The 20,423-nt window shown below is 42.3% G+C and overlaps 1 protein-coding gene across 8 annotated transcripts in view; it reads right to left on the bottom strand.

Annotated features, from left to right (window-relative positions):
• LOC126215386 (programmed cell death 6-interacting protein) overlaps positions 1-20,423 on the bottom strand; it is a 168,801-nt gene that overhangs the window by 49,495 nt on the left and 98,883 nt on the right. For all 8 annotated transcript variants that reach the window (XM_049942088.1, XM_049942089.1, XM_049942094.1 and 5 more), the window contains exons 11-13: positions 17,773-17,919; positions 5,846-6,058; positions 1,701-1,856 (exon numbers count right to left, since the gene is read on the bottom strand). In XM_049942088.1, the coding sequence (XP_049798045.1) occupies positions 1,701-1,856; positions 5,846-6,058; positions 17,773-17,919 (516 nt within the window). The remainder of the gene's footprint in view (positions 1-1,700; positions 1,857-5,845; positions 6,059-17,772; positions 17,920-20,423) is intronic.

Genomic DNA, 20,423 nt, shown 5'->3' with positions numbered 1-20,423 from the left:
AATTAAAACTTCCTGCAAATGGCGAGAAATGGGTACCAAGTTGACACGCTTAATCGGAATAACCTTATGATGCAATCACAAATCGACTAATATTTTTATGGCATTATGTTTATAGATGCCTAAGCTTATCGTATTACACCTACGACCAACCACCTGAACCCCACTTTCCACTACTGCCGCCTATTGCAAAACGGCGGAAGCGAAGTTGTAGACCTAATAAAAAAACCTGTCTGCCTGTACCCACTCACCAAACCGCTGCTGTTACCTTGCGTTCCAGTAACAAGTTGTTCTCGCAGCTGAGAACAAAGACTGTATCCCAAAATCAGTTCAATCTCGAGCAGAGTGAATGACAATCTTACACTCTTTATGTCACACATGAGAGTCACTCAGCACGGTAGCCACATAACAGGCATAATATGACAGGGGAATAGATTGCAGAGGATCGGCACTCGACCGACAGAGACAGAGGAATTCTGAGGCATATCTGAGAGTGCGATATGTTCGATACCAAGAGAAATTTCAGCTTTGGAGAACGTCTGTGTCAGACGGGTTCCACACAGAAACAACCTCGTGCTATTCAGTATAAGGAAATAATGGAAAAATTCGCCCTGTGAAATGAAAAATGCATGTACATCATCATTGTTGTTGTTGTGGTCTTCAGTCCTGAGACTGGATTGATGCAGCTCTCCATGCTACTCTATCCTGTGCAAGCTTCTTCATCTCCCAGTACCTACTGCAGCCTACATCCTTCTGAATCTGCTTAGTGTATTCATCTCTCGGTCTTGCTCTACGATTTTTACCCTCCACACTGCCCTCCAATACTAAATTGGTGATCCCTTGATGCCTCAGAACATGTCCTACGAAACGATCCCTTCTTCTGGTCAAGTTGTGCCACAAACTTCTCTCCTCCCCAATCCTATTCAATACCTCCTCATTAGTTATGTGATCTACCCATCTAATCTTCAGCATTCTTCTGTAGCACCAGATTTCGAAAGCTTCTATTCTCTTCTTGTCCAAACTATTTATCGTCCACGTTTCACTTCCATACATGGCTACACTCCATACAAATACTTTCACAAATGACTTCCTGACACTTAAATCTATACTCGATGTTAACAAATTTCTCTTCTTCAGAAAGCTTTCCTTGCCATTGCCAGTCTACATTTTATATCCTCTTTACTTCGACCACCATCAGTTATTTTGCTCCCCAAATAGCAAAACTCCTTCACTACTTTAAGTGTCTCATTTCCTAATCTAATTCCCTCAGCATCACCCGACTACATTCCATTATCCTCGTTTTGCTTTTGTCGTGTCCCACCATTCTTCGTCGTGACAGTGCCAGCTGTCTCATAGCACCCCAAACAATTTATTACCTGACAGGCAAAGTTACCGTATTAACATCCAGTTCCCCATATCCACCTGCTTTATTGCCGAAATACTTCTTTTTGTTCTCTCGTGTCAAATGAAAAACTCCTAGACAACAATTTTCACCACAGGAAGAAGCTGTTTATATCGTCCCAAACTCATATTTTTGCGATTCTGACAAAAGAGGGGAGGAAAACTTTTCTGAATATGTTGAACAAATGCATGTGCAGATGTTTAAGTTTTTAATGGCAAACTGTCAAGAAACAAGAAATTAATTGTCCCCCACCCTCTTAAAAAAAAGTTTTCTTCACAGCAAAAAGGACAAGGAGGAGCACCTGCGTGAGGTCGTTGTAGAATTTGGTGCCCTCGCGCAGGTTGCCCTGCAGCTCGAAGAACGCGTCGTGGGCCGCTGCCAGCTGCTTCAGCACCTCCTCGCGGCGAGCCGCGGCGCCCCCGCCCGCCTTCTCCTTGCAGAACTCTTCGTTGGCTTCCTGTAAAATCGACAGTCGACGAAACGGACGGTGACGGAGACTGACACTAATTTTAGGAGTGACAAAAGAAAATGACTGAGCTAGGAGAAATAACGGAAAGAGGGTGAGGAAGATATTAGGAAGAACAGTGACCGTAGAAACAGTCAATTCAGAAGAAATGGAAGTATACAATTGTACGGACAAAACTAGAGATGAAATTAAGGGTAAGAGACTTACGGCCTACGAGTACAGCCGAATAACGAGTTCTCGAAAGAAATTCTGAATGGCAGTTTGAGAAATTAAAAGACAAACATAGGAAAGAGCACGGACACATGTAAGAAACTGGCATAATAAAATTAACCCTTTTAATGCTACAGACGTGCTCTCCGAGCCGGACGCTGTCGAGGCTGTACCGCTCGCCACGTGCCGGTGTCCGTGCCGAGAGAAAGCGTTTCGGACGGTACGAAATGTATGTCGCCTGAGTTTTTGAAAACTATTAGACGGACAAATTTGACTTTTGCGTATCTTACAATCCTATACCTTCACCTGAAACAGAATTCGAGAATATTTTTTCGTTACCCACCGTACGTACTGCACGGCATCATTAAATGAAACGTTAAAGAGTATGCGGGGGTACAAACACGTAGCGTGAACTTTGCTTATGGTTAGTTTAAGCTCACACATTGCAGTGAATGAAATATAGATAAGATATCAAAATTTAATTTAAAATTGGGACCAGAACAGTATCTCATCCCGTTCTCGAGTTACTGGGTTTTTATATCCGAAGGACAGTTGCACACTACATGCCCGTTCACGTCCTCACGCACCGCAAATCTGTCTTAACGACTGTCTCATCTCTCGAACAATTCGAACGACCGAAACAATGTTTTCTGCAAACAGTAGCACAAAATGAGGTACATACGTCGCACGATGAACACACTAAATTTCTTTATTCGCCAAGATACGGAAGTAACTCGTCCGCAGCAGTGACAGGTCGGCAGCTCGGGATACGCACAGACGTCCGCAGTACTGTAGGAGAGCCGAGCAGCACGCGTATACGCATCCGAAACACCTGGTGAATGCCGTAGCGCGACCGGTATACGGGCATACGGCAGCGAAAGGGTTAAGGGGCGAGACAGTTTGCGAGAGAAGACAGTGCCACAATTACGAGGAAGAAAGTGACAGCAGAACGGAGGAAAGAAAAGTGAACAGATGAAAGATTGTCTGAGTAAGCACACGGCTAACTTTGTGGCTTAAACGTGGTCTTAGCTGGCCCGTAATTAAAGATAAGGATGGCGACATTATACAGAAGCCAATTCTTTTTGAGGAAGACAGTGTCCTCTCCACAATAAATATACAGCAAAGCCTAAAACTGTAGATATGCAGTGCTTAATTGCAACTTAATTGTCTACAAATGACATAAAATCATTATATGAGTCTGATCATTATCACTAGTCAATATAATTGATCATACTGATTTATATTTTTATAAATTTAATTGTTCAAGATAGGGCAATGCATTTATAACGACTACCCTGCTACGTAACAAACCCGAAAAAAGTTAACGAACGTTTGTCAATTGTAAAGACTCTCGGGCGACACAAAACCTACTGACGTAATACCTGAAGGAATGATTCCAAGTGGAACTGTGATATGAGCAGGAAGCTAAATACATGAAAGTGTCCAAGCCCCATGACAGAGTTCAAGTAACTGACAGTGAAACAATCTTTGTATATTTATTATTATGCCTGCACTTATTTTCAGCACTATTAATAAATGGCATGTGCAATTTTTCAAAGCTTTGCTTTTACATAAGAAACATACACAGGAACCGAATATCAACAAACCTGAAAAAAGCAATGACAGACTACCTAAATGAAACAAGTGACTTCTATGAATAAGATGAAGTAGTATTAAAATATGTAATAAAAGCATGGATCACTGATACTTTCACACATTTACCAAAACTTTTTTGAGGACGAAATTTAAAAGAGCTGTTGTTTTCTGAAAATTGTGGAATCCAATCCCACAATCAACACTTCATGACTTAGTTTTGTACAAGATGTCTGGCTTATGTCAGCATATATCACCCCAAGCAATGAAAGATATCAAGGCCACAGTATATCAGTCCTTAAGTCTTTAACTAACTTAACCTGGCATTAACAAAAAATATTTTTTCCTCTTTCATTTTTCGAGAGGCACTGGGTGGGGTCAACAAAAGAAAGGGGGGGTAGAAAGGGAGAGGGGGGGAGAGGGGGGAGGGGGAGGGGAGGAAGGGGGGAGGAAGGGGGGAGAGAGGGCGGAGGAAAGGGGGAGAGAGGGGGGAGGAAAGGGGGAGAGAGGGGGGAGGAAAGGGGGAGAGAGGGGGAGGAAAGGGGAAGAGAGGGGGGAGGAAAGGGGGAGAGAGGGGGGAGGAAAGGGGGAGAGAGGGGGGAGGAAAGGGGGAGAGAGGGGGGAGGAAAGGGGGAGAGAGGGGGGAGGGGAGGAAAGGGGGGAGAGGGGGGGGAGAGGGAGAGAGGGAGAGAGAGAGAGAGAGAGAGAGAGAGAGAGAGAGAGAGAGAGAGAGAGAAGGGGGGGGGGCACGCGTTTATCTTGAAACATTAAATGTTACAACAATTTCTTCAAAAGGAAAGGGACAGTTATCTCTCCCTTGCTAACGCTTACAAACAAAACATTCAAGAAGTTGATGTCTAACTGCAAGCTATAAATAATGAATAAAAACATAGTGTTAAGTGCTATTAATATTCTGAAACTTATCAAAATGTATCAGCTTTTGAGACTATTTGTAACAAATGAGAACATTATTGTCACGTGCACGTAACTCAGCACTACAGAAGAACTTGCAGCACTGAAACTTATGCATAAATCAGTTATTAACTGTAAGTGTAGTGCGATTGTACTTATAGCAACCTCATCAACCGATACAATAAAACAGCAAGATAGTAGGTGAAAGCAAGGTGGGATATGTCAAACTGAGCAAAATTTCCCAGACGACCACCAGTCGAAGACACACTGTCTCAGAGTTACCCCCACAAAATGACTGCCACTCAGTGGCGTGTATCTGGAAGGAAGTGCATTTAAACTAATTTTTTCCAGATAATACCCGTCATGGCAAGGAACACACAGACAGTTATTAAACCACTTGAACAGTCCTGCTGTACAGTCAAAGCTAGGCAAACTTTAAATTTGTTTTCACAGCTAGTTACATTAGGTGAAAATTTTTCTGTTATACTCATAGGAACACACTATCTTTTGGAACTAATAGTTCGTTCCTCGGGCACGAGAGAGAGTTACGTCAGGAAAGATTAAGGAGGAGGAGCAGGTCAGGTCAGTTGGACCACAGGATGACAGAACGAGAGAGTTGACAGGGGAGGGAGGGGGGGGGGGGGGCGCGAGTGTCGGAGAGTGTTAATTTGATAAGAAGTGGCCCAGCTCCAGTACACAGATAAAAGAGCAGAGTGAAAAGTAAACACAGATTATGGCAAAGAGATACGAAATGTGCAATTAATAACTAATACACAGGGAAAACAGCGAGAACAAATAAAGTATATTTATAATGATAAAAGAGAGGGGGACGTGTTAACGGAGATTAAGTTCAAAAGGATTGATCACCAGTGGAAACCTCGACGTAGGCATAACGGTCAGAAAATATAATAAAATTCCACGAGAAGGTTACTGAGGTTAGGAGAATGACAAAAAGTGACGGTGGGTGGTACGGTGAGGATACTGGGGAGGAAAACTCATTTCATTTCGGGGATGGATTTGAAAAAGTTGTAGCTTCGACGGAAGAAAGTATTTAAGTATTTGGTGCCTGCGTTGCAACTGATGAAAGGAGGTGGGGGAAGGGGGGAGGGATGTTGCTGCTGCTGTTGCCGCCAGGTACATTAAAGGTATTGCACCAATTTTTGAAGGTAACACGTGGAACACAGACACAATTAAATTGCCAGACTCAGCCGGACACACCCCTCGCAGAGACACAGCGGCGCACAGCCTCCCCCTCCCGCCCCTACCTGCAACTCGGCGACCAGCTTCTCCTGGCGGGCGAGGCTGTCCCGCACCTGCGCCTGCAGCGGCCCGAACACGCGGCCCAGGCTCTCCACGGAGACGGCGGGCTCGTCGATGCCGCCCTGCGCCAGAGCGGCCAGGAACTGCTGCCGCATGTCCACGGTCGCCGAGCGCAGCTCCTGCTCCACCACGTCGCGCTCCGCCTTGATCGTCTCCACCTGCGCACACCGCACACCCTGACACTCGTCTCGACGGACGCGCCGCCTCGGCCGAGCGGCGGTCTCCACTTACTCTGCGTAGCTCCTACGGTAAAATAGTGCTAATAATTCTCCTTTTTGCAATACAGTTTCCTACGTACAATTACCTAGCAAATATCGAAATCACTTCGAACGTACTGTGTCCCAATAATGCCTTTTACACGAACAGTAATTTACGTGTCGTCTGCGCCTATCGCGACTCTGTTTTGCCGAGGAGACCAGCTCTGCGCTTAAAATTTCGTAGTACCGTGAACTCCCAAATTTTCTACCTCGGTAACTCACTTTCGGGAACATCAAACTATATCGATTTACAGTAATATCATTTACTGTAGACATATAGTATAACCCCACCTTTATATTCCTCCAATTAACGTTTTCCCGCTGTTTACGACATTTTTAGAGCTCTCTACCAATTTCCTGCATGTGCAATGTAAATACGCACCTGATTTTGGGTCAACATATTTATAATTTTCGCGCGCTTTAGGCATTACGAAAAAATGTTTGTGGAGAAAAAAATTACGCTAGCAAGATGTCGGTTGTCCAGTAGTGTTTACAAATACTACGTGGTGAAATTTCTTGACACCAGGGCAATCTACTCGGCGGATTTGAACCGGTAAACGTGTAAAAGTTGGAACAATTCGTGCCGCATCTCGTGCCGCTGGCAAGCTCTACTCGGCGTGGGGGCTGACGGGGGTAATTAGGTTCCTTCCGATAAAGATCTCGTGGCCGATTACAACCGTTTCCAAACTGTCTCTACTGCGCAAATGCAATTCCGTGATCGTCGTGATCGTAATGACACCTTCCTCGAACCGTATTTAGTGCTTTTCAACATTTGGCCACTTGTAGTGCTAGTTGGCCCCGTCATTTACTTTGTGTCGCTCAAATGTTTTTAGTTTAAACACAGCACTGGTTACATATGTTTCTCATACCGAGCAAAAAGTGTATCGAGAAATTATTCTCGTTGTCACGTGTAGTATTTATGTATGCATTTTTTGTGATGCTATACAAGCCGACAATGTGAGTGATAGTTTGCACGTGTGTGGTTTTCCACGTAACGGAGGAGGCACAGTATCTCATAACCTCAGAAAGACGACTGCAGTGCAAGAGACATAGAATAACACATATTTGGACGTTATTTTAATTTAAACATTTTTCTCTTTATATACATATCTAATAATAAATACTGCTTAAATTCTGTTTCAAGAAAGGATATAGTTACTACAGTGAGACCTCGCTTCTACACTTTTCGAGGGACTTAAAAAAAATTGTGTAAAACGTGGTAAAATGTAAAATGAGGGAAATAAGGTATTAAGCTGTAAAAGTTATGTATAGGACACCCCCCTGCACTATATGTATGATATATGTACATAACAGGCATCAAAAGACTTGTCAGAGACTTGTTTACTACCTAATTAAAACCGCTAATGTAACTGGAACTGATAACTGTCTGGGAAGTAGGAACGTTTCACTCAATTTCATATGTCATAGTCTATGTCTTCGAAAGCCTACAGCTGCCATTCATTATTTAAATAATGAAATACTACACTAGTTACATATTTTTTCACGTTTAGCACTACGCATTGAGAGAATTTTTTTCTCGTCGTCAAGTGCAAATATGTACATAAGTATTTTGTGTGGTCTTTGAATGTGTGTTACATTCGGAATATTTTCCCGCAACCTGTTAGAAATAGATTTGTTTCAGCAGTTGCACCAGATGACAGGCATCGCCGCGCTCGTGCAGCTACGATGACGCAGGAAGCCCGTATGTTCGTACGTGTAAAACATTAGAAGATCTTACATTATGTCATAAAAGAAACAAGACATTAGAGAATACTCCAAGAGCGTGGGGATTTTGTGAACCATACTAAAATGCATAATTCGGCTTAAAGTGCACATTTGTATGTCCAGATTCAGATGTAAATTTTCTTGGAGTACCAGTACCGTATTATCTCATGTTTGGTTCTTTATTATGGCATAATAACATACGTGCTAGAAGATGAAAACGTGAACTTGAAATGCAGCGAACAGGTGAAACTAGCCAATAGTGTGGATTAAACACTTCGTTTCAAATAAATTGGCCTCAGCAGAAAAGATTAATAAAAGTGTACGTACAACGCGTTTTCCGCGCTACTCCCAGAATAGAACTTTAGCGGTTGCTAGCCGGGGATTGTTCAACTGGCCCTCAGTAGTGTAGCGGTCCGGCCAAAAATTTTCTGTCAACATTTCATTTTCTTGGATACACGGAGAAGACAATACGTAATCTTTGTTGCCTGTTATTCCTGTTAGTCGTTTATGTCCACTCTGGTAGTCTGAATCTACGGAATTCGCTAGTAATTATAAAAACGCTGATCATTTGCGAACCCAGTCAACCACATATACAGCGATTGTCATTCACCCTTTCGGCTTTATTCGCTCAGCTCGTTAAGACCTCGTCCCCTTTTGTCTGCAGGAAAGTTTATTTCTAGATGTGACGGGGATTCCCCTGGCAGAGACATCACGTACACTATCCACGCATTCAAAAATCAACTTATGATTCATTCTGAAATCAACTTATAATTTGATGAAAAATGTTCAAAAACCAACAAGTATGCGTTCAATATCATACGAGAGTAATCGATAGACCAATGTGCACTGGATGCTTGGCACTTTGTGAAACAAGGTCTTGTTCCTGAATAATATGAATTTGGCACTGCTCACCCCCCCCCCCCTCCCTCCCTCCAGTTCTTGAAAAAAGGCACACGTCACACCTGTCTAAAGAAGGGTACTAAAAGTGATCCACAAAACTACTGTCTAATATTGAATTCTTATAGAATCTTAGATCATTTTCTCAGTTCAAACATGATGAGGTATCTCTAACAGAATGACCACCTCAATGCCAAGTGGCACGGGTTTCGAAAACACCTGTCAAGTGAAAGCCAACTCGCACTTTTCTCACACGACACACCGGAAGCTTCGGACCACGTCAATTAGGCAGTACTGCTCAATTTCCAAAAAGCATCTGACTCTGTGGCACACCTGTGCTTACTGTGTGATCATATGGGGATATCAAATGAAATTTATGACTGGCTTGAGGACTTTTTGGTAGGGAGGACACAGCACGATGTCTTGGAAGGAGAGTCATTGTCAGCTGCAGAATTAACTTAGGCTGTGACAAAGGGAAGTGTGTTGTGACCCTTACTGTCTGTGACATATATCAATGACTTTGCACTCAATATTAATAGTAACCTCAGGCTTTTTGCAGATGATGCACGTATCTACAATGTACTATCCAAAAGAAGCTGCATAAATATTCAGTCAGATCTTTATCTTCAGAAACGTAAAACTGTGCACTTCACAAAATGAAAACACATACTATCCCAGAACTATAATAACAATGAGTCACTGTGGGAACCGACCAATTCTTACAAATACGTGTGTGTGTAACACTTTGTAGGCATATGAAATAGAATGACCACATAGGCTCATTTGTGTGGATTTCAATTTATTTGTAGAATACCAGGGAAGTGCAATCAGTCTACAGAGGAGATTGCTTACAAATCACTGGTGCGATCCATCCTCAACATCGCTCGAGTTTGTGGGACCCACACCGAACGGGACGAACAGGTGATACTGAACGTATACAGATGAAGGGCAGCACGAATGGTCACAGCTTTGTGTAATCCGTGGCAGAGTGTCACAGAGATACTGAAGCAGCTGAACTGGAAGACTCTTGAAGATAGACAAACTATCCCAAGAAAGCCTATTAACAAAGTTTCAAGAGCCCGCTTTAAATGACGACTGTGGGAACATACTACTATTCCCTATATATCACTCAAATAAGAGTCTCGAGGATACGATTAAAATAATTACTGCACACACAGAGACATTTATGCAAGAATTTTTCCTGCACTCCGTACGCGAATGGAATGGGAACAAATCCTAATAACTGGCAGAACGGGATGTACCCTCGGCCGTGCACTTACAGCGGTTTGCAGAATGTAGATGTAGTCAGGCCAGAAGATTCTTGACAATTCGAGTGAACGATACGGCCATCCAGATTGCCCGACACAAATCCCACCAAAAATTTAGGGGACATAATAGAGAGGTCAGTTTGTACGCAAAATCCGCACCTGCAAGAGTTTTGCTGTTACAGTCGGCTACAGAGGCAGCAGGCACGGGACTTGCGAGTTGCTGGGACGTATCCCGTCACTTCTGTGCGGGTAATGTTATGTTGTCTTATGTTACAAAGGAAAATTATCCTAGAATAAGCAGTGGAAAGTAAGCCTATTTTTGTTTTAACTAACTTTTTCAGTGTGTCAGTTTTTTTAACAAATTTCAACTAATGTGCTTCTGACTACGAATAAAAGCCAACAAAAGTCAAAGATTACAGGACACAGACTTCATTATTTATTAAAACCTTTGTCACGGGAAACAAAATTCATTTAAAAGGTGAAATTTTACCTGTAATTGGATTATGAACTTTAATGTATTTACAGATTGAAACATTAGAACATACACAAAGAAAAATATTACCGGACACACAACTGCGTGTTCACAAAATTAACACCTACTTGACTATAAGATAAACTGAGAACTAAAATCCAAAGACATACGGTGGAAGGGGAGATACTATTTTGAATTAATAAGTTCACATAAATATGCATCCAATTACATGCGAGTGTAGGTATTCGGCATCTCAAATTTCTAATATACGGTTCTAATGTTACCAGTATTTTTTAGTGGTTGCCAAAGTTGAACCTTTTATAAAGTTAGCTCCAAAGGGAGCAGCTAAGTCCAAAATTCACAAACGGCACTGGCGAGTCTAATCCGAAGCGTGTGTGCCAAACCTGCCTGCCAGTGTTCCAGATACCACCAGACACATTTATTCTGGGAGTGCACACAAACAAAATAGGTACGAGACAGAAGCCATTCTTCAGGAGTAAAAACGTAATGCGTGACAAGGAAACACAAAATTTAAACATTTCAGCATTAATGTTAAAAACAGTATATATTACAGCAAAATGGTTCGTGTTCCTTACATCTGCAGGTGTAGCATTCTCACGTACGATGGCAACAAAAATGCCTTTAAATCTATCCGCTCCCCATTCATCTGATAACACACCGTGCTCCCTAAATCCCACCACGAATGCAGAGAAGGAAGGAGTCCGAGTTATACACCGGCTCGCAGGAGCCGCCGCTGCCAGCTGCCGGTGACAAACTACGGCCGGTCCCGATCTCATTCACACTCCTAATTCTAGGACGACTTCCAGATCACGTTTCGCCCCAAAACTTAACAGAGCAGTTCACAGGCACAATAAACGCCATTTTTCACTCTATAAGTAAATTTGGCAAAAGTGTATCCGAGATGTTTGGGCAAAAAATGAAATGAAATGACCGTACGGCACTGTCGGCCGGGAGGCCCCGTGCGGGGAAGTTCAGCCGCCGTATCGCAAGTTCTTTTCAGTTGACACCACTTCGGGGACTTCCGCGTGTCGATGACGATGAAATGATGACGAAGAACACACGACACCCAGCCGTCACGAGGCTGACCCCGCCGGGAATCGAACCCGGGGCCCCGTGCGCGCGAAGTCAGAACAGTGGAAGACGACGAGCTGCGGACACGTTTGGGCAAAATGTGAAAATAACTGCCACAGTATGTCACTCGACACGAGCTTGACGTAGTGTTTACGTGGGACGAGAAAACAGAGAATGTGGTTAAAAGATGTGATGCCTACGAGTTGAAAATGTTTGCAAAACTGTAATATTTGTTAGGAAAATAGCATTAACTGAGATTACACAGAGAAAATAAAGGAATGCTATTGAGTTCAGAGGAACATTGTATAAATCTGCACCTGTTCATAAGAAGGGTAAAAGCTAAAGACACCATTTGAAATGTTACAGTAATAGTAATATCAATTCTGGAAAAGAAGCCCAGCAATTGCCTTCCAATAGGCAAAATTAGTCCAAACACTGTCAAAAGCTCTTAAGATGAGATGTAGGCCTCAGTTTTGCGTTACTTGTTCCTAAGTTTCTCTGGAGCCCAAACTGATCTTCCCCGATGCGAGCTTCTACCAGTTTCTGTTCGTCCGTAAATAATTAATGTCAATTTTTCGCAAACGTGCCTTACGAAACTAACGGTTAGGTATTATTCAAACCTGTCAGCACCTGCCTTCTTCGGTACTGGAATTACTACACTGTTCTGTAAGTTTGGGCATATTCTGTCCGTCTCATATCTCGCGCAGTGAGTGGAATCGTTTTGTTCTGATCGGGTGTCCTGAGAACCTCAAAGTGCTAAAGTTTTGCCTTCGACCACACACTATGGCAACTTTTTACATTTGTACGTATAATTTCGCCAAAAAGAGATGTTACATTTTCAGGTACCTAATAACCAGTTACAGATTGTACAAGTGATTCCTGGAATATGCAAATATGTTCTGCCCTATTTTGCTAACTACAAATAAATTCCAGAATTACTTTGTTATGACAGTGACTTTGAACTGAAATTCTCTCTCACGTCCAATCACAAATAACTGTAGACAAAAAATATGTGAGTTGGAAGTACGGTCACATTACCAGCAGCAACAGGGAGAAGTAATACAATTAGATACATATTGTCGCACTGAGAGGGACATACATGGGTAACAACCTTCTTCATCTCCCAGTACCTACTGCAACCTACATCCTCCTTAATCTGCTTAGTGTATTCATCTCTTGGTCTCCCTCTACGATTTTTACCCTCCACACTGGCCTCCAATGCTAAATTTGTGATCCCTTGATGCCTCAGAACATGTCCTACCAACCGATCCCTTCTTCTAGTCAAGTTGTGCCACAAACTTCTCTTCTCCCCAATCCTATTCATTGCCTCCTCATTAGTTATGTGATCTACCTATCTAATCTTCAGCATTCTTCTGTAGCACCACATTTCAAAAGCTTCTATTCTCTTCTTGTCCAAACTATTTATCGTCGAAACGCTTTCCTTGCCATTGCCAGTCTACATTTTATATCCTCTCTACTTTGACCATCAGCAGTTATTTTGCTCCCCAAATAGCAAAACTCCTTTACTACTTTAAGTGTCTCATTTCCTAGCCTAATTCCCTCAGCATCACCCGACTTAATTCGACTACATTCCATTATCGTCATTTTGCTTTTGTTGATGTTCATCTTATATCCTCCTTTCAAGACACTATCCATTCCACCCAACAGCTCTTCCAAGTCCTTTGCTGTCTCTGACAGAATTACAATGTCATCGGCAAACTTAAACGTTTTTATTTCTTCTCCATGGATTTTAATACCTACTCCACATTTTTCTTTTGTTTCCTTTACTTGTTGCTCAATATACAGATTGAATAACATTGGGGAGAGGCTACAACCCTGTCTCACTCCCTTCCCAACCACTGCTTCTCTTTCATGCCCCTCGACTCTCATAACTGCCATCTGTTTTCTGTACAAATTGTAAATAGCCTTTCGCTCCCTGTATTTTACCCCTGCCACCTTCAGAATTTGAAAGAGAGTATTCCAGTCAACACTGTCAAAAGCTTACTCTAAGTCTACAAATGCTAGAAATGTAGGTTTGCCTTTCCTTAATCCAGCTTCTAAGATAACTCATAGGGTAAGTATTGCCTCACGTGTTCCAACATTTCTACGAAATCCAAACTGATCTTCCCCAAGGTCCGCTTCTACCAGTTTTTCCATTCGTCTGTAAAGAATTCGCTTTAGTATTTTGCAGCTGTGACTTATTAAACCGATAGTTCGGTAATTTTCACATCTGTCAACACCTGCTTTCTTTGGGATTGGAATCATTATATTCTTCTTGAAGTCTGAGGGTATTTTGCCTGTCTCATACATCTTGCTCACCAGATGGTAGAGTTTTGTCAGGACTGGCTCTCTCTAGGCCATCAGTAGTTCTAATGGAATGTTGTCTACTCCCGGGGCCTTGTTTCGACTCAGGTCTTTCAGTGCTCTGTCAAACTCTTCACGCAGTATTGTATCTCCCATTTCATCTTCATCTACATCCTCTTCCATTTCTATAATATTGTCCTCAAGTACACTGCCCTTGTGTAGACCTTCTATATACCCCCTCCACCTTTCTGCTTTCTCTTCTTTGCTTAGAACTGGGTTTCCATCTGAGCTCTTGATGTTCATACAAGTGGTTCTCTGTTCTCCAAAGGTCTCTCTAATTTTCCTGTAGGCAGTATCTATCTTTCCCCTCTAGTGAGATAAGCCTCTACATCCTTACATTTGTCCTCTAGCCATCCCTGCTTAGCCATTTTGCACTTCCTGTCTATCTCATTTTTGACACGTTTGTATTCTTTTTGCCTGCTTCATTTTATGCATTTTTATATTTTCTCCTTTCATCAATTAAATTCAATATTTCTTCTGTTACCCAAGGATTTCTACTAGCCCTTGTCTTTTTACCTACTTCATCCTTTGCTGCCTTCACTACTTCATCCCTCAAAGCTACCCATTCTTCTTCTACTGTATTTCTTTCCCCCATTCCTGTCAATTGTTCCCTTATGCTCTCTCTGCAACTATGTACAACCTCTGGTTTAGTCAGTTTATCCAGGTCCCATCTCCTTAAATTCCCACCTTTTTGCAGTTTCTTCAGTTTTCATCTACAGTTAATAACCAATAGATTGTGGCCAGAGTCCACATCTGCCCCTGGAAATGTCTTACAATTTAAAACCTGGTTCCTAAATCTCTGTCTTACCATTATATAATCTATCTGATACCTTTTAGTATCTCCAGGATTCTTCCAGGTATACAACCTTCTTTTATGATTCTTGAACCAAGTGTTAGCTATGATTAAGTTATGCTCTGTGCAAAATTTTACCAGGCGGCTTCCTCTTTCATTTCTTACCCCCAATCCATATTCACCTACTATGTTTCCTTCTCTCCCTTTTCCTACTGACGAATTCCAGTCACCCATGACTATTAAATTTTCGTCTCCCTTCACTACCTGAATAATTTCTTTTACCTCATCATACATTTCATCAATTTCTTCATCATCTGCAGAGCTAGTTGGCATATAAACTTGTACTACTGTAGTAGGCATGGGCTTGTAATGGATCTGGGAGATGTTATTTTTTTTTACTGTATTTGTCGATACCAAATTTTAAATGTTTTTTTTTTTATACTTTTTGTAAGAATTTATTGTAATTTGCCTTATTATATGTTAATTTACTTATGTTTTTGAGAGTGAAAGCATATTGATTACTATTAGTAAATGTATCGAAGAATAGCAAAGAGACTGATTACAAGTGAAAGCTTGTGTGTTGTGTAAAATATCTTTGATGCTGGAGTCGTCTTTGACTATAGTCAGTCGGCAGCTAACTCTTGGTGTGTGTGTGTGTGTGTGTGTGTGTGTGTGTGTGTGTGTGTGTGGTGGTGGTGGTGGTGTGTGTGTGTGTGTGTGTGTGTGGTGGTGGTGGTGTGTGTGTGGTGGTGGTGGTGGTGTGTGTGTGTGTGTGTGTGTGTGTGGTGGTGGTGGTGTGTGTGTGTGTGTGTGTGTTGACGGAAGAACAATGTGAAGGTCGCCGTCATAAATAATTTTGAATTATGTTACTATTTTTTTTTGTATTAACCATAAAAAATGAAACTACATTTGAAGAAATGGTATTTGAAACACCAAAATGAAGGCAAACACGTTGAACCATGTCTTTTCTGCAGCCGACAAAGATGCATTGTGGAATCATACTTAGACAACTGAAGCCAAGACTAATATCGCCTTGCAAACGTCTAACGGAAAAGGTACTGTCACGAAATATGGCAAATTTAAGTAAATAAAAAATAGTGACAATATTTTCAACTTGTGTCTTAGCCAGGAAACAACATTTCAGACTTCTTGTCTATCTTGGCCACAATAATGCGTTCACTATGCTTTTTGTAGTAGCTTACCCGCATTCCTATTTTTTTATTCATTATTAAACCTACTCCTGCATTACCCCTATTTGATTTTGTATTTATAACCCTGTATTCACCAGACCAAAAGTCTCGTTCCTCCTGCCACCGAACTTCACTAATTCCCACTATATCTAACTTTAACCTATCCATTTTCCTTTTTAAATTTTCTAACCTACCTGCCTGATTAATGGATCTGACATTTCACGCTCTGATCCGTAGAATGCCAGTTTTCTTTCTCCTGATAACGACATCCTTTTGAGTAGTCCCCGCCCGGAGATCCGAATGGGGGACTACGCCCGGAGATCCGAATGGGGGACTATTTTACCTTTTTACCTCCGGAATATTTTACCCAAGAGGACGGCATCATCATTTAACCCTACAGTAAAGCTGCAGGCCCTTGCGAAAAATTACTACTGAAAAAGCTGGTGCCCCTCTTCAGGAACCACACGTTTGTCTGGCCTCTCAACAGATACCCCTCTGTTGCGGTTGCACCTACGGTACAGCTATCTGTATCGCTGAGGTACACAAGCCTCTCCACCAACGGCAAGGTACACAGTTCATGGGAGGGGGGAGGGGGGGGGGGCGGCACCACCACAATATCAGTTGGAAAACTATGCTATTATGAAAATTTACACTTAACAAAAAAATAATGTCACAAGTTAATAATAATAGATGCAGAGAAAGAGAGTTTCTAAAAAGACCGATTTTCTATTTGGAGAAAAAACAACTTAAATGTCAACTTTATTTCTATTTGATAATTTAATTGTATTTCATTACAAGATGTGTAATGTACTATTCCTGTCTCCAATAAAGCCAATCCCAACAAACAGTTTCACAATTTGATATTATGTTGTTGCCAACAATGAACAAGTGTGAGGCGTATACAAGGCAGTGCATTAATAAAGTTCTGTCCTAAACAGCATCCAACACATATTGTATCTCCCCTTACCTATTTACTTTTTCTCAGTTTGTCAAATTCCTGCAACAGAACAATACCATCTGCACTCTCACAACTGCACTCGACCAACAGATACACTTTTTTGCAAACCCGAGCTTCCCATTTGTCAACTGCTAATAGTCCGATTACTTTGAGAAAAAGGCGTACCTCGTCGGCAATCGTAAACGACTCTTCGGCCTTTCAGCTGTTACAGTCCCACTTATTTTTAACGGTAAATTTTGGGCTTTTGTGAGCAGTAATTCAGTAGAATCCGATTAGATCACTGGCAAAGATAATGAACATACGGCATTATGTACGTATTCGTGGATAACACTAATGGGCAATACGAAATGGGAGACTCGGGATTTGTTACGAGGGTTCTGGAAAACAATTTTATTTTTCACTGTTTCTTCGAATGAAACTTGTATCTTTCATTTGTGTAATTGTCAACCGTACAGTGGTCGGTCTAGTTTAGGGTCACTGTTAGGTAACAGACTTATTTTGCAGAGTCAATATTTCAGCTGCCTAATATCTGTGCAACTGCTCCCAAATACGACACAAAAGTGCTCGCGATACCTCCGTCTTTTCACAAATGATCTTTTGTGGAGACGTATAGCGACTAGTGTATCGCTTCCTATTTTCTCCGCAACGGGTTCACTTACGACACTAGCCCTTTCGGGAGACGTGTAAAAAAAAATCTAGAATTGTGTTCTGCATTAAGAGTTCTCTCTACAGGTCCACAGAAGACGGAAATCACACGCCGACATTCAGTTCGGTTTTCACTGTAAACTTTAGATTACTCACAATACGCACTTAGCGGAGAGACGGGACACGAGTGCCGTATCTCCACCAGCCTCACCTGCTCGATGAGGACCCTGAGGCGGGCCGTCGCAGCCGAGCCGCCGGAGCCGCCGCCACCTGCGGGGACGGCCGCCTTCAGCTCCGCCTCGCCACCTCCCAGCAGGGCGATCGACTGTCGGTGCGCCTCGAACTTGTCGCGCACCACCTGCGGACGATCCGAACGCCGTCAGTCACTACGGTACTTGTGACCGTGTAGCAAATAACTGTATTGAAAATTGATTTCCCCAAATTGTGACACTACAACTGGACGTATCGGCAAGGCAAGTAGTTACCTGCACAGGGAGATATTCTAGTACTGCTTCTACATACATTTGAAACTGGAAATATTAATCCTAGCTTTTGGAACTGTCAGATCATTCCTCAGAGGAAAAAAAGACACGGCTCGGGGAAAGCTGCGAAGTAGCAGACGAGGGGAAGCAACGATCAGTGTTTTCCCCGTCTGTTGGCAATTCCAGGTACTATTTCCTCACACAATAAATGATATTTAGTAACAGAGTGTTACTATACATCTGGTTCTAAGTTACTCACTGCTCACGAGTGAAGGAAATTATGGCCCATTTCTTGGTGGGATCTGTAGAATGTTGTTTAAATGTAGTGAATGTAGTAGGGGTAGCCCCGAGACACTAATGACAGGCTTGGATGTGTTCAACATGATGAGTGCTACAATTTGTGAAGGGGTACGGGGGGGGGGGGGGGTGAGAGAGGGAGGAAATACAGTTTTGGGAACGCGAATAATATAGTGACACAGCAAATGGTGGTGGAAAGTTTCTGATTTTTGGTCTAGTGAAATTGAGAAAGAGTGTGTTCGTGTGATGATATTATCTCAAACACTTAAGAACAGCGCATCAGGGGTCCAGCCTGTTAAAAGCAGGGGAGGAAGCAAGAGGGTTCAGTGAATAAAACCACATGGGGCACAAGATATTAAAAACACCGTACGTGCTGAAGATGTATGCACAACGCAGCCCTAGAAGCGACATTTCGTTACAGTAATTCAGTTTCAGCAATTATAGCTAGTGTAAAGACTACATTTCTTGCTCTGCAGTTTGGACCTTTACGAGTTTTGAACGGTTTCTGTGTACGACTGCGCTTCAAGTAATAGGAGATACTAAACAGAGGTCGCACTTCGCTCCGCCAACAATTTATGAACGTCAACGTAAGAAAACCGAAGACAAATTTCTCATTTCAACTGTCGAGACTTATCAAATTGACGAAATTGATTCCGAACTTTGTGTTGAACACAATACGAAATTTAAAATAAAACCAGCGTTACAAATAAAATTTCAATTCGACAACTGCTATACTTCGGCTTTCTTGAGGAAGCAGAAAATGAGTAGTAACTGAACAGAATGATACACACACTAAAGAAGGGGCAGAGACAAAGTCTCTCAGTTTGGTGCCAAAAAAATGGCTTTACCTCAACATCAGTTTTGGTGTTCTGCTTACAGATTTGGATGTTTTTGCATTAATTTCAATGTTATTCCCTGACAGATTATATCTCACTCATGATACATTGAGTGTGAACTCCTGATACGAGCCAGCAGTTAAATTCAGTATGTACGGCTCCAACCTGTGAGATCCAATAATTATGATGAGGTAAAAGAATCCAGAAAATGCTCAATTTTTGTAATTTTTCTTAAAAAGTTCACATTTTTCCAGCCGACATTGGCACACTAATGGAATTTTTGTGCTGCCTCCGTGCCTCCCTTACAGAGGAATACGTGAGGAAAACTGACAGTAAAGAGGAAGGGGGCGGAGCGGAGTAGCGTGAGCAGTTGTACGTCCAGGAAGCACACAGTGTTAGCGTGTGCACACACTTCCTTTCATACCTCGTCCCACTTCAAATCGCACTTAACTCTACCCGCCAAATGAAATGGCATTAACGGACTGGAACAGAAGTGAGGCTTCGGTGAGTCACAACAACAAAACTGTTAAAAACACTCACGTATTACACAAATCTGATCGTTGCGAAAATACTGAAAATATTCCACGCGTTTTTGACTCCGACTGCTGCGGATACCAGTTAATAGGACAGGATTTCCACTCGAAGGATAAAGTGTCTTAACAATAACGGATAAAGGGATAATAACCACACGACGATGTGCTCAGGTCCCTTGCTGGTTCCGAGAAGTTTTGACAAGGTAACTGCTCAACTTCTGCCGGTGGTGAATAGTGGCTGCCGATGAGACGCCGGCAACTGCTCGCCAGCAGTCACCACCGAGCAGCTGTCCACGTGAAATCTGGCGGGACATTTGCAGTGTCCAAAGTGTAACTCCCACAGTATTAAAAGTCTCGAAAATAAAGTACGGGGTAATACCTGTGAACGGTAGGTGTCAATCTGTTACAGAATTATATACAAAGATGATGTGACTTACCGAACGAAAGCGCTGGCAGGTCGATAGACACACAAACAAACACAAACACACACACACAAAATTCAAGCTTTTGCAACAAACTGTTGCCTCATCAGGAAAGAGGGGTAGGAGAGGGAAAGACGAAAGGATGTGGGTTTTAAGGGAGACGGTAAGGAGTCATTCCAATCCCGGGAGCGGAAAGACTTACCTTAGGGGGAAAAAAGGACGGGTATACACTCTCGCGTGCGCGCACACACACACACACACACACACACACACACACACACACACATATCCA

The sequence above is a fragment of the Schistocerca nitens genome, chromosome 12 (assembly GCF_023898315.1).
Source record: "Schistocerca nitens isolate TAMUIC-IGC-003100 chromosome 12, iqSchNite1.1, whole genome shotgun sequence".
Taxonomy (NCBI): Eukaryota; Metazoa; Arthropoda; class Insecta; order Orthoptera; family Acrididae; genus Schistocerca; species Schistocerca nitens.
This window is presented reverse-complemented; position numbering and strand designations above follow the sequence as displayed.